The 15,439-nt window shown below is 38.2% G+C and overlaps 1 protein-coding gene across 3 annotated transcripts in view; it reads right to left on the reverse strand.

Annotated features, from left to right (window-relative positions):
• YEATS2 (YEATS domain containing 2) overlaps positions 1–15,439 on the reverse strand; it is a 1,703,429-nt gene that overhangs the window by 644,715 nt on the left and 1,043,275 nt on the right. For all 3 annotated transcript variants that reach the window (XM_044070010.1, XM_044070009.1, XM_044070008.1), the window contains one exon: positions 7,311–7,475. In XM_044070010.1, the coding sequence (XP_043925945.1) occupies positions 7,311–7,475 (165 nt within the window). The remainder of the gene's footprint in view (positions 1–7,310; positions 7,476–15,439) is intronic.

A 15,439-nucleotide genomic window follows, 5' to 3' on the forward strand; every position in this document is an offset into this window, starting at 1 on the left:
CACTTTAGTCATAGGTGACTCTATAGTCCGGCACACTGATGCCCCTCTCATCAGGTTGAATAAGGAGAAAATTACAGTCAGCTGCCTGTCGGGTGCCAGGATCCGCCACATAACGCATGCACTCAAGTCTCTCCACAACAAGTACAAATATGACTCTGTCATTGTCCATGTTGGAGTGAATGACTTGAGACGTACCTCCCTGGACTACATGAAAAGAGACATGGAAGAGCTCTCGGATCATGTGGCCCGGGCAGGTATGACCTTAGCCCTGAGTAGCATCCTGCCTTCGCCCAGAATGATACCACAATATAAGGATAAAATGATTGACTTCAACAACTGGCTAAGCTTATGGTGTCATTCAAAGGGGATTGAGTATCTGTCTGCCTGGGATGACATGATTGACAGACCACGATGCTTTGCCAGAGATGGTCTGCACCTGTCGCCCCTGGGATTCAGGTTACTGGCTAAGGCTCTTGCCACCCATATAGTGCCTTTTTTAGGCAAACTTCAAAGGACAAAACCACCACCGTAACTGGTACAAGCATGCAAAATCTGAAGGTAATGCTACTCAATGCTAGAAGTCTAAACCTCAAAATGCACTCTCTCGAGGCACTCCTAAAAATGGAGAACATCGATATCTGTGCATTAACTGAGACCTGGTTCAAGACTCCAGAGAGCACCCCTGCAATACCAGGCTACAACTCTTACCACACTTTTCGGCCACCAAACCAGGACCGAAACACTAAAGGTGGAGGAGTGTCAATATTCACCAAGGATATTCACACCACCAGGCTAGTTGGCCAACACAATGTGTCTGAAATTCTCCAAGTGCAACTAACACTAGGTAAGATTGCAATCCAAATTGTAGCTTGCTACAGATCCCCCACCATATCCCAAGATTCTCACTACACCTTTTTAAACATACTGGAAAATATTAAGATAGAACCAAACACCCTAATACTGGGTGATTTTAACTACCCTGCCATTAACTGGGAAAACTACTCATGTCCCAACACCTTTGAACGGTTCTTGGAATTCATAAATTCCAATGCCCTGGATCAACTAATCCATAGTCCCACCAGGGCTCCAATATCCTAGACCTGGTCATTACCAACATGGCAAATCAATGCTCCATACCTATGGTCACCCCTCGTTAGTCAGGTCTGACCATAAGCTAATCACCCTTAACATCCACATCCCACCCCACCCCCAGTAAAGAAACCACCATAAAAACTTCTCCAAAGCCAACTTCATGCTACTCAAGTCAGAAGTGACAAACTTCATGACACCCATGCAGACGGGAACTGAAAGTTCAACTGCTGAATCCTACACTAAGGCACTGTATGAGCACATCCACTCATGCATGAATCGTGCCATCCCAAATAGAACCAAAATGCTCTCATCCAAAAAAGGAAGCCAATCTGGTGGTCCCCTGCCATAAACAAACTTTACAACAAAAGGAAGAAACTTTTGCAGAAAAGAGGAAAATCCCAGGATGCAAAAAACTCCCTTACTAGCCTCAGTAAGAAACTTAGATGCCTCATAAAATCCTCCAAAGCTAGTTATGAAAATAAAATTGCCAAAGATTCCAAAGACAACCACAAAGCATTCTATAACTATGTCAAGAATCTAAATGGCAATGCTCAGATCTGCTCTGAGCTAAAACAGAATGGCAATAAATACACTGATCCAAAGGATATTGCCAATATCCTGGCAGATCGATTCAGTGCCAACTTCACCCCCCTCTCACCCCTAAATGGCCCATCTCAATACCAGAAGATTGCCAAATTCCAGTAATAATGGCCACACAGGTACAAAATGCACTCTCTAAAGCCAAGAATACAGCATCCATGGGACCAGATGACATCCCGGGCTGTGTACTACATGAACTACAATATGAACTGGCACCTCACCTAAGTGTCATGTTTAATCATAGCCTCATCTCAGGTTTCGTGCCCACTGAGTGGCGCAGAGCTACAGTTATCCCAATCCACAAGGGGATCCACCTTGGATCCCGGAAACTACCGTCCCATCAGTCTGACAAGCCTTATCTGCAAGGCCATGGAGCGTATTATCATGGAACTTATAAACAAAGACATTGGCAACCTTCAAACACTGGACCCCACCCAGTTTGGGTTTGTGAAGGGCCGATCTTGTCTCCTGAACCTGATTGACTTCTTTGAATCAGTCTCCAGAGCAATGGACAAGGGTAAGGTGGTCCACACAGCCTATCTAGACCTTGCCAAGGCCATTGACACCATCCCCCACTCTGGAATCATAGATAAACTTACTAAGTTGGGTATTAATCCCTATGTCACCCAATGGGTTGCTAAATGGCTTACTGATAGAACCCACACTGTAAAAGTAGCCGACTCCAAATCCAGCTCCAGACAAGTGACAAGTGGAGTACCTCAGGGTTCAGTCCTGGGGCCGCTCTTGTTTGGCATCTACTTCTCTGAAGTACAGGGCAACACTCAGGGACTCTGGCTAACAAAGTTTGCAGATGACTGCAAACTGGGAGCCATTATTGAATCCCCAAATGATGTGGATACTCTACAAAAGGGCCTTACAGAAACAGATGCTTGGTGCCAGAGCCATGGGCTCAAGCTCAATGCCAAGAAATGTATTGTTATCCCCTTTGGGAAAAAACATGTATCCATGAATTACCATATAGGTGGCAGTACACTAAACACAGAAAGTGTGATAAGAGACTTAGGGACACAGGTGGACAGTGGTCTCACCTTCGATAACCACATCGCCACAACAGTCAGGAAATCCTTCTATGTGGCACACCTCATCACAAAGGGCTTTTCATCCAGAAAAAGGAGGTCATTGTCCCACTGTACTCATCCCTCATTAGACCCATTATAGAATACAACGCCCCATTTGGTATGTACCTCTCAAGACATCTGCAACAACTGGAAAGGCCTCAGAAATACCTCACTAAAAGAATCACAGGCCTAAAGCAGATGCCCTATGCTGACCGCCTTAAAAACTTCAGCTATACTCTGTCGCATATCGTCTACTCAGAGGCGATCTCTGCTTAACATACAAGGCCATGTCAAACCCAGAGCTGTTGGACATGCTACACTTAAAGAAATCCCAATCCCTCAGAGCTACACGCTCCAGGGATCTAAACCTTGTCATCACAATAAACAAAACATGCTGGAGGGATAGGTTCCTGACCCAGAGACTCCCCAGACTCTGGAATAGATTGCCCATACATGTCAAGCAGAGTGCCTCTTTGGACCTCTTCAAGAGGAACCTTGACGATTGGATGGGAGAAAGGAAATTCACCCCAGGGATCACGTCAGTCGCCCTGCTAGACAGGGGTCCAGGAAAGTAAATAATGTGGGAAGAAATAGCCAGGGAATCGTTATGGCTAGGCTTGTATAGGCCCTAGGGCTGATAGCCTAGTACCAACCTATGAACCTATAAAGATACATCTCATGTCATTAGGTCATGCCAAAACACTGAAAAATAAACTAAAATCCATACCCTGGTGCTTGGACAAAAAATGCATAGTCACTAGGCTCTCAACTTTCTTTCTCCTAACATCCCCCAAGTGCTCTAAGATCCGAAACCTAACCCTCCTGGTAGTTTGACCAATGTACCATTGAACTGGGCGACAGTTACATCCCAAAATATAAACACCACCACAACTGTTACAATCATAAAATTCCAGAACCCAATACAACTTCCCATTGATTTTATACTCATGTAAATTCCTTACCTGACTGCATATTGAACAATGTCCACAGGAATGGGTACCTACCAGACTGTCCATCCTACTAGTAGATGTCCTCAGAGTAAATGATGCACAGTAGGGATGAGTGCATGTCATGCTTTGGGCTGAGGCAAAAAAGACCCTTGTTATGATAATCCTTCTGTGCCATTTGCTCACCACAAACCAAACAAGTACTGACCTTAGCTGTAAACTCTTTCTAAGTGAAACATTAGCTGCAACATTGTGCAAACAAAAAATAAAGAAATCCGTTATGAGGAACTTATCTGTCCAGGAAGACTTACTTCTGGCAACCAACCGACTATGTTTGCTGCTCAGATACAAATGGAGATACACAGCAAGAAAGATCTGAAGATACCATCAGCCAAAATATGATACTGACACCCTTTTGGAAGGAGGAGGATGTCAGGCAAATCCAGGGGCAGGAGGGAAAACTTTGGAAGATAAGCCAGGAGCAGGCTAATTGAGCAGCACGATATCCCATAAGTGGCAACTAAAATAGTGAACACTACAATAAAAATCCAGTCATCCAAGCCAGAGTAATACCAGGAGAGCTCCCTTCTTCAAGGTTTCAGACATTATGATCAATGCTTTAAGAAAGACTCTGGGCACTGTGAAAAGCCCAAATGGCAGCACTTTGTACATGAAGTGAATCCCTCCTCTGGCAAACCAAAGAAACCTCCCGTATGAACCCAGATGCTCATAAGTCAGAAAATATCCAATGTGAATATACAGAACTGGATTTTGTGGATGAATCAAGTCCAAACTGGGATGAAATCTATCTGCCTCCCTCTGGATGAGGAAAAAATGAGGTAAAACCCTGTCCTATGTTTGGATCAGGACAGTATCTATGGTGCCTTTTGGTAGCACTGTTTGGGCCTGTCCCAAAAACTCCACTTACAGACTGCATTGTCAGTGCAGTCCTTATCAGAGAAGGGTCCATGAGCTCTAGACCATTTACAAAGATGGCCATGTCCAGCACCCAGTGCTCCTCTGTGCCTGTTCTCCAAGCCAGGAGGAGCTCAGAAAAATGTTCCAACCCAAAAACAGTCCACGACCATAATCAGGACTGCAAACAAGCTTTGCAGAAGAGTCAATGAAATACATGATTTCACCATCAAAGAAGAGAGCAAGTATATAATGCTTAAAGGCCTTCCTTAGATATAGAAAAGGCCCCTTCCTCATTTAGGGGCTGGCCAGGTTTTGCAAAAGTAGTGGAAGTTGCCAGGGAGAAGTCATAGAGGTCAGGGACCTTGGTAGGCAGACCAAACAACAAATCATGCCAAAAATGGGAATCACAATCTTGCTCGAGATTCTCCTTAGAACAGACTCAACCATAAGCCATCTTACAAAGGCAGAAATGGACACCTGGTGCCCTAGTCACAGCATTACTGTACCAAAAATTGCACAAGGACATGATATCCACACCATGGAGACTATGAAAAGGGGTCCCACAAAACATCCTCCTTAAGCCAAGATTCCAGGAGGTCTTCTAGCTTATCCAATGGTCTCCTCAGCAGCTGTGTCTTGAAAGGAGACAAATAAGATGAACAGCTGAGTGCACTAAGCCCCACAGTGGCACAGCAGTATGCCATCTCTTCCAATATCAGTCCAGTCCAAAGTACAAAATGCTCTGGTATGTGGGATCTGCACTGGACTGAAAAAAAACACACAAGAATCAGAATATGGATGCTCACTGAAGTGATCTCTCCACCTTGGTGATTGCTTGCTTATAGGTGTCTACTAAGCTAATGGCCCTAGGGCCTTTACAAGCCTAGCCATAGGATTATCCTGGCATAGTGCCACCCTACCTTAGTTCCCACTGCCTCTGTCGAGTAGAGCCACTGCCCTTGCTTAGGGCCAAATTACATTGTCAGAGTTCCTGTGGGCCACTTGAAATGCCCTCCTTAATGACAAGCTCCAAGGAAAGGATGACAAAGTATCTTCATATTTTCTGGAATCTGTGTGCGCTTCTGACCAAACTCTATAATGTGATTCTGCAAACATGTCTCAAGAACTCATCAAATGCTTGATGCCAAGTACTGAGGTGCAAGCCTCAATGCAGAAGACCAGAAAGACCCTCCCTGACTAGATAGTGACACCCTCTGTAGGCCTAAAGGCCAGACTCAAGAGGTGAGCCCCCTTATCTTGAGTATTCCTGTTGATTACTAGTGACAGATCCACAGTATCAGACTGACCGACCAAGGGCACCAGATGTCCATCTGCAGACACGACAGGTTAAGAATTTCAGGATATATCCACAAGGTGGAAACCATGGGCATGTCTCCCAAATCTGCAAGGTCCGTGAATTAAAGGACTGGTTTTACTACAGTGCTCACCCGCCAAAGGAGTGCTTCCCACATGAAAGAAATGAAAGAGTCATGAGGCCAAGTTCACCATCATATCTCCATGAGATCCACTGCATTAGTCATGATATTCACCTTACCTCAGGGGACTATAGGGAGGTGATCCAAGAGGACTATTTTAAGTAATTTCACTATAAATAAAGAATGATGGGTTACTGTATCCCAAGAATAAGCAACATCCCCTCCCTTCTTACCTTGCAGTTTAATTTCACCTTTTTGAAAAAGGTGATTGTGTAGAAGAATCACATCTAAGGTTCCTCTATTATTTTTTTTGGCTTAAAATTTCACATGTAGAGGGGAGTTGGGGACAGTCTTGAGAACTGAAACTGGCTTTTGATTTCAAAGCACATAAATATTTAAATTCAAAATCATTAGCCAATTGATATCCAGGTTTCATCACTTGCTGCAACAGAGCAACTACAATCACATGCAGCTTTCTCACATATTACTGGTAGGAGTAGTAAAATAAGTAATTTAACAGGGATTTGTCTATTCCCTGGTAAATAAACAAATACACAAATAAAAATATGTTATTTAGCTTCCAGAGTAAGCAATTCCCTTCTGGAGGCAGCTACAACACGCAATATACAGTGCTACTGGCATTAGTTTCCAAACCTCAACTATCAGGACTGGACTTAGAATACACATAAGTGTGTGGGGTTCAGTTGATAAATCTCAGTTGAATGAGGGCTATGTCAGCAGTGTACAATCTGTGTTAAAAATAATTAGAGCTACTCTGTCAGCTTAAGTGGATATGACAGCCCAAACTCAGTTTATATGCCATATGTTAAATAATCCCCATTCATTGCAATTCACTGCACATCCTTCATCACTTGCATTAACTTTCTATCACAATGCTAACAAATTTTCATAACTATTAAAATAAGAAATATTCATAACAACTACTAAAATAAGGAAAACAAACAGAGAATAATGTAATAGAAGCAGAAGTGATATTCCAAAACTATTTAGTACCCCCATGCACAAAAAAAGTGGGGGGTAAGAATGTAAATCACTTATATTACAGCACACCACAATGAACAACACTGTCAACTTTGAAACAATGTCTCAGCTATGGGCTAGACTTTTCAGGGTCTTTTCAAATCTTCACTAATGATTTAAATATTAAGCATGTTTAATTTTTAGCAGTAGTTAAGCAAACTCACTTGGGAAAACTAAGACCATAAACACTGTAATACCTGTGTAAGTATAGTAGCCTTTTGACCACTGGCTACTCTCACTGTCTGCGACTGTCCTTGTGACACAGCCGCTCCTCCCTGAGCTGCACCAGTTGAAGCTATTGTGCTGGTTGCTGCTTGCTTTGCAGATGCCTGAGAAGATGGCTGGCCAACCAGAAATGTGCCCTAAAAAAAATCAATGAACACCATTAAACACAAAGGAAAAGTGTTTAGCAGCTAAGCCTGTCTACTGCTAAGTATCAACTTAATTCAAGAAAGGAAGTCTGTCAACTTATAACTTGTGATCAGAAGCAAATGTAACATGCAAAGTTTTCTGCATTTATCACTGTTCCAGTTACAAAAACTAAAGTAATAAGCCTACAAGTTCTAAGAAAATATAGTTGTTCAAAGCATACTTATCTTAACAGTTTTTAGGAATGTGTTACTGTAACATATCTGTTTTACACTAACTTACTGATATGTAGCCCACTCAGAAGTTCATAAAGCTCTTGTTTTCCTCTCAGTGAGGGTACTAACACTAGTATAGTAAAAGTCTAGGCTCCTTATATATTCCACATTGCTGCAAGCTCTTCAAATCTTCAAACCAAAATTCCCCAGGAAGAAAGGATGTGGTAAGTAAACAACCATTTCTATCTGTGAATCTAAAATATATTCATATTGCATCTAATGTGTTGACTATATATCTATATATATATATATATATATATATATATATATATATATGTATACATACACACACACACACACACACACACACACACACACACACACACACACACACACACACACCAAAATACACAGAGGAAAGAGCATAAGGATACGAAATAAAACATTTTACAACTGTAATCTCAATGAGCAAATAAAAAAAATGAGTCACACACTGGTTGAAAAAAATGCTTAGCACAAAAATGATCATGCATTTAACTCTGTCAGAAATAAGAAAACCAATATACAGATGAAATAATAAAAAAAAAAGATACAAATTTAACAAAATAGCAAAGAAAGAAAAAAGTATATAGAAATGATTGAAGCCAGTGCAATATTTTATTCAATTAAACCTGAACTACAACTGGCAGAGCATCAGGGAGGGATGGGTGTTACATTCTGGAGTGGTGAGTGGACTAATGCACATCTACTATATGTTGATCCCTGTTGCAGGCTGGGGAAGACAAACTGACAGGTGTGCCTAGAAGAAGGGAATAAGGTGGAGACATGGCTGCGATAGCGTGGTGGTGGGGCATTAACTGAATTTCACCACTAGATGTCCTCTCCCGAGCAACTCCCCCACCCCCCCAGCATACCATTAGATCGGCAAGGGGGATAAGCAAGTCACATACTAACCCCCCCCCCCAGAACAGATGCACAGAAATGCCGAGCTCCCAGAAGTCTAGCTTCCATGACCAGCGTCAGCAACACCATATTAAAGTCCTAGGGGGGCCAATGAGATGGGTACCAGGGTGCTGGGCTGGTGCTATGAAGAAAGGAGGAAGGATTTAAAAAAAAACTAAACTAAATTAAACTGAACCACAACCATAACATCTTGACATTTGCTTTCCAAGGGTTACAGAACTGAAAAATTCACACAATTTTTGAATAGTGCTTAATCAAAATACATCTAGTGAAAATTAAAGTAGTCAATTAATAAGATTACAATATCTAGGCTAATGGCCTCTTTCACTGAGGCCTGAGGTGATATTCATACTAATTAAAGGAAATTTAGTCAGGGCACTGGAAACTTCCCCTACTCTTTGCAGCTGCTAAATGGAGCCAGGGGTTCCTAAAGCAGCAAGGAAGAGGTCTAAGGAAAGTAACAGCATGGAGGAGGAGATAAAAGCTATAGAGAGTTTGGAGGTGGAAAGTGAGAATCTGGAGAAACATTTATTCAACATGGAGCTTCAGAATGTAAGCAAAGATTCCTGTGAAGTGGATGTTACCAACGAGCACCATTTAGCCTGTTGAAGTAGTGCAGGTACAGAACTGGTGTCAACAGGGTCTGCAGAAAATGAATGATTTGTTACAAATAATCAAGCAGTATGATCCAGGTAACAAGTCTGCTGTTTCATATGATGACAAGGCAGATTATCATCCTCAGCACTTCTGAAAAAGTTATGTGGAAAACGAACCATGTGATGTGGCATCAGAGAAATTAACAATTAAAGCTTATGTAGCAGTGACAGAAAGTAAAACAGGAAAGCAGCAGCAAACTGAAAAGGTGTCTGGTTATGTAGCAGCAGATAATGCAGTAACTAAAACATATGCAGCAGTGAAAGTATGTAAAAAGAAGAGCAGCAACTAACTTGTATGTAAAACTGTTTAAAAAGAGAAGACTGACTGTAAGAATGAATAAGAACAAAAAAAAATGGCAATGTAATTGACAGATATTATTTATGGGGCAATTTAGTAAGTGTTCTGGGTTTTAAAGCTCAAGAAATTCAGTCATTTACCCATACTGGGGCAGAAACGTTTGGTGACTTAACATGTGAATCTCATGGATTGATGATGCAATTTCTGGAACTGTGTAACAGAAAGAAGGATATTTATCTATGGAACGATTATTCTGGTAGCAACTTAAATGTTAAAAGTTGTTACTCTGCAGCTTAGAACTGATTAACTGGAAGAAGACATTGTTAAGAATGCATGCACACTATGATTATGAAACTGTTGGCAATCTTATGAAAGCTAGAGATGAGAGAAACTTATGGAATGGAGGGCGGAGACTGGAAGGGGTTTCAAAATGTGAAAAAAGCATGGTGAAACACTTGCCAAGTGTTATTTCTTTGGATGGTCATAGAGGGACATTAGGATATGCTGGGTAGCCTAAAATCATGCTCCTTTTGTAGGGACTTTTTTCATTTAATTAATGTTTATGACAAGGTACAATGTAACCAGTATGGACAGAAATGACATTCAATCAAGATGAAACAGTAAATAATGAAAAATAAAGGGAAGAAAACATGCGAGGAAGGATAAGAGACTGGGTAGAGGGTGAACCAGGTGAAGAAGAAACTGTAAAACGAAGAAAAAAATATGTCTGGGAAAAATGAGGAAAGAGTGTATGTGTGTATGCTGGAACAGAAGTCAAGAGAAGGGACTGACACTAATTTTTTGAAGTTCTGGGCAGTGAAAAATCTGATTCCAAAGATCAAAGATTATTTGTACACAAGCCCAAAAATATTCAACTTGGGAAAAAGTATAAATAAGAAAACAAAAATTAAAAAAACACTTCCCCTAAACTTAAAAAAAAGAAAAAGCAACAATTTTAGAGTACTTTCAGGAAATGTGAACAGTACCATTAGCACTTTAAGGAAATGTTGTGCTAAATGTGCTGATGATGTTATTCTGTTAAGAGGATGTGATGATGTTATTCTGTTAAGAGGATGTAAGAACAACAAGTGAAGAAAGACTGCAAACAGAAAAATATAATATGGAACTTAGGAAGTGAATGCTGTTTGCAGTAACTGTGTTATATAAACAACCGTGAAAATACTAGATGTAACGTTGGTAAGGTTAACTTTTGTGGATACGAGGTGGAAAAAACATGCTTAAAGAGTTACAGAATTATTTACATCAGTTTATCTATCTACATCAACATATATATATATATATATATATATATATATATATATATATATATACATACATACTGATACACTCATACATACACACATATATACATACATACATGCACATACAAACCTAGCAAAGAAAGAGATAATCTGTTTAATCAAATATTAGACTATGTAGTGGTTAACATCAAATTATAATTGCAGAGAACTTTAATTGTGATTTAAGGGGGAACTGTAAAATAATACAGGAAGTGATGTGTGGTAAATTAGCTGTGTAGACCTAAAGTCAATGAACTTGTAGAAGGGTAGCACTTGGATCTTAAACTGATTTTGTATTATCAGAAGATGTGGGTGTAGCAGATGGTGATACAGTTGTGACTTTTTTTTCCGATCATTTAGCCATATGGATAGAGGTGATGGAAGAGAGGGAGCACATTAAAACAGGAAAGAGAATAAAAAGAACAAATTAGAAATTATGGGATGAAAGTGATGAGTCGGAAGTACTGTAGTTAGGGAAGGATCACAGGACCTTGAAAGCTTCTATAAAAACAGGCCCACGTGGTAGATTGAATTTAAAAAGTACCAAAATTATTTTTTTTTAAACGTCAGGATGATGTAAGAAAGTAAAGGAAAGTGAAGCTTGGGAAGATGTATTGGAGGATTTAGAGAATAATACAAGAGAGTATTATGATATGGAAAAAAGAAATATATAAAAGAAATTGAAAAAATAAGGCATTACTGTTTAGGAAGAGATAATATTTAAAAGCAAGAAGGGAGGAAGAGTCTATATATTTGGGTAAAATAGTAAAGGAGGATACTAGTATAATGGCAGAATGAAAAATGTAAAATAAGAGGTAAAAAGAACACAAGAGTAAATTGTGTGTGCTGTAGTGCAGCATACAGAATATGTACAAGAGTAAAAAGAAGGAAAATAAGAAAGAATGGAAAGTAAAAAAAAAATCCAGAATGAGTTAAGGAAGAATTTGAAAAAGAAATTACTATTAGTGAATTGGACTAAGTTCTTAGGAAAGTAAATGCTGATTCGGTATCAGGCCTAGATGGTACAAGGTATGGAATGTACATGGCAAAGACAGTATTTTTGTAAATGTACTGAATGAATGGTTGGAGGAAGGATTTGTTTATGAAGAGTTATGTAGTGGGATATTAAAATTTATAGTGAAAAAAGATGAGAAGAATGAAATAAAAAACGGAGAACTATCGCACTAAACACAAATTATATTGTTTTATAAGAATAATAGAGGAAAACATAAGGAAGGATGAGGGATATTATAGAAGAAAGTGTGCATGTTATAAAAAGGAAGGGATGTCAAGAATTGTTATTAGCTGTGACAGAAACTGTGTATGATACTTTATGCAAAAAGAAGGATATGAAATTTATGGTAGGTGATATCAGCAAGGCATCTGATACAGTGGGATGTTCTGGAGAAGTACAGAACAGGTAACAAAATTAGGAGAGTGTCTATGTCAGGATATCAAAATAATAGAGTTAGTTGTCAGTAAACGGGTGGTTGAGTAAAGAAATATCCATAAAGTGAAAAGATAACATAAGGATGTCCCATGAGTGGATTACTGTTTGCACTGGTAATCAGAGTGAAGTAGCTTATAAAATGAAGGATACCAGATATGTGATGCAGAAGGAGGTGATGATTTCAGTAGTTCTGACATACACAGATGATATGTGGGGAAAGTAGTCAGCGTCCATGCTGGATGGTTTCTTCACCAAAAACTTCGAAACAGCCAAACGTAAAAAGTGAGATACCAACCACGATAGATGTTATCAAAATTCACAACGTATAACACATGCAGTTGTCCAGAGTAATTCCAAAGGCTTGTAGTATATCCAAAAAGATTTTATTCGAAAGAACAAAAAATGAGCGCTTTCGCGTAGTCTATCCACGCTTCATCAGATAATCATTTTTAAAAACAGCTGTTGTGCATTTATATGTGCGCTAAGCGCGGGAAACTAATTAATTAAAATAGGTAAATTCATTTTAAAAGTTCATATTATATAATCATTATTTAAAACACAAATATAAATTCATTTCTACTACATATATTTATATTTATAAATGCCTGATGTTTATAAAAAATATACATATGTAAGAAATATATATAGTAAATACATGAACTAATAAAATGTCACAATACTGTGATTGCAGTCTATATCTATCTGATTAACAAATAAATTACTGTGATGTATTTGTAAGACATACCAAAAAATTATTATATTAAATTGATGGATATATATTATATATTGCCTATATATGAAATGCAATAATTGATGCTGATCCTTTTATTAATTTATTTGTTATGCATTATATATATAGACAACCATATTTTCAAAAATAGAAAAAAATATATATGTATATAAGAAATTTTTCTTTAAATAAATATATCTAATTCATGTTATATTTATATAAAAAACAATAATTTATCTATATGTATCAAACATAATGTAAAATCATTTATACACATGTATTAAAATGTTGTGCTGAAATGTGCTTCATCTGTATGTGTGAATTTAAAATATTGTAAATACCTATACATTCGCAGTTCAGTATTATAAAATACAATAAATAAATGTAAACATATCTGAAACATATTATTTCCTATTCTGTAATACAGGCTTAATAGATAGGTGATTATTAATGCCTGGGGGTATATGTGCACCTAGCTTTAGTATCCAATTTAGCTCAGCTAGAGCTAAATCGTTCTCTGGGTCGCCACCTCTACCGTTTTGTGGTATTATTTGCAAAACTTTGAAGCAAAATGAATGGGTGGGGTGTGTGGCAATATGCTTCGCTAGTGCGTTAGTTTCCACAGCCTTTCGTATATCATATAAATGGTTGTATATACGCTCTTGAAGTTTCCTCTTAGTTAACCCTACATAAAATGCCTGGCAGGCTATGCATGTAGCAAGGTAAATTAAATTACGTGTGTGGCAGTTGGCATAGAACTTGGGTATAAAGACATAATCAGTATTAGGATGTTTAAAGGGTTGTGTTTCTGTTATATATTGACATCTGTTACATTTGTGACAAGGGAAAGTACCTTTGGTCATTTGTTTAATAATGTTTTTTCCATTGTTTTCTCCATCCAACATAATATTATGATTACCACATAAGATTCTTTTAAGATTCCTACTGTTTTTATATAAGAATCTGGGATGTTTGCCTATGATATCTCTAGTATGTGGATCAATAGTTAAGATTTTCCAATTATCCTGAATTATTTGTTGTATATTCTTGATATCGCTAGTATATGTGATAGTATATTTTATACAATTTTCAGCTCTGTCATTCCTTTTATAATTGTTAAATAAGTATTTGTTATATGTAATATAACGACTATCATTCCCAAAAGATATTCTGTCTCCCAAAACTTCTCTTCTGATGTTATTAACCATTTTTGTATCATAGCCTCTATTAATAAATAGGGTCTCCATAGAATCTGCTTCTTGTAATAAATCTTCAGTTTTAGTACAAAGTCTTAATATCCTTGTGAACTGACTTTTGACTATGCCATAGTAAGTGTGTCTCGGGTGCATGCTATCAAACGTCAAAATTGCGTTTTTCCAAATTGGTTTCCTATAAAGAGTAGAGGTAATATTACCCTCTGGTGTTAAAGTAAGTGTTACATCAAGGTAATTTATTTCCTTTGTTGAAGTTTCTTTTGTGAATTTTAAAAATGTAGTGGTGGTTTCCAAATATTCCAGAAATGTTTCAAATAGTTCTAAAGTGCCCTCCCAGATGATTATTATGTCGTCCACAAAACGCTTGTAAAACTTGACACATTTGTATTTGTCATTACTAAATAAATATAACTTTTCCCACCATAACACTACCAAGTTGGCGTAAGTATTTGCACAGGGGGTGCCCATGGCTACCCCCCATTTTTGCAAATAATAGACATCGCCAAACATAAAGATGTTATTTGTGAGCACTAATTCTAATAGCTGACATATTAGGATGATCTTGTCATTGGAAAAAATAGTCTCTTTAGTTAAGAGTTCTCTTATATATTCAATACCGATGTCATTTGGTATTGATGTAAATAGACTTTTTACATCCATAGTTATTAGCACATTATGATTACTACTATTAAGTTGTAAATTTCTTATACTATTAAGTAAATCATATGTATCCTTAAGTATGGTGGAGAATTGATTTGCTACTGGTCTCAATATGTCTTCTAAAAAAAATTGAAATATGTGCTGTAGTCCAATTTTCCCCTGACACAATGGGCCTAAGGGGAATGGGATACACTTCCTTGTGTATTTTAGGTATCCCTTTAATTATTGGTATGGTGGGATGTTCTATGGTCAGATATTCAAACATTTCTGGACTGATTTGACGACACATGAGGAGGTCATATAGAACATCTTTTACTGTTTGTATAAAATGTGTGACATCTTGTAGTGTTATAGGAGTATATGTATCAACTTCCGATAGCATGGTTATCATGTTAGTGACATATTCATGGCTGTCTAAAACCACAACTCCTCCTCCTTTGTCTGCCGGTTTGATAATTAGATGTGGATTC

This window comes from Protopterus annectens, chromosome 4.part1 (genome assembly GCF_019279795.1).
Source record: "Protopterus annectens isolate FY-2018-M chromosome 4.part1, PAN1.0, whole genome shotgun sequence".
Taxonomy (NCBI): Eukaryota; Metazoa; Chordata; order Ceratodontiformes; family Protopteridae; genus Protopterus; species Protopterus annectens.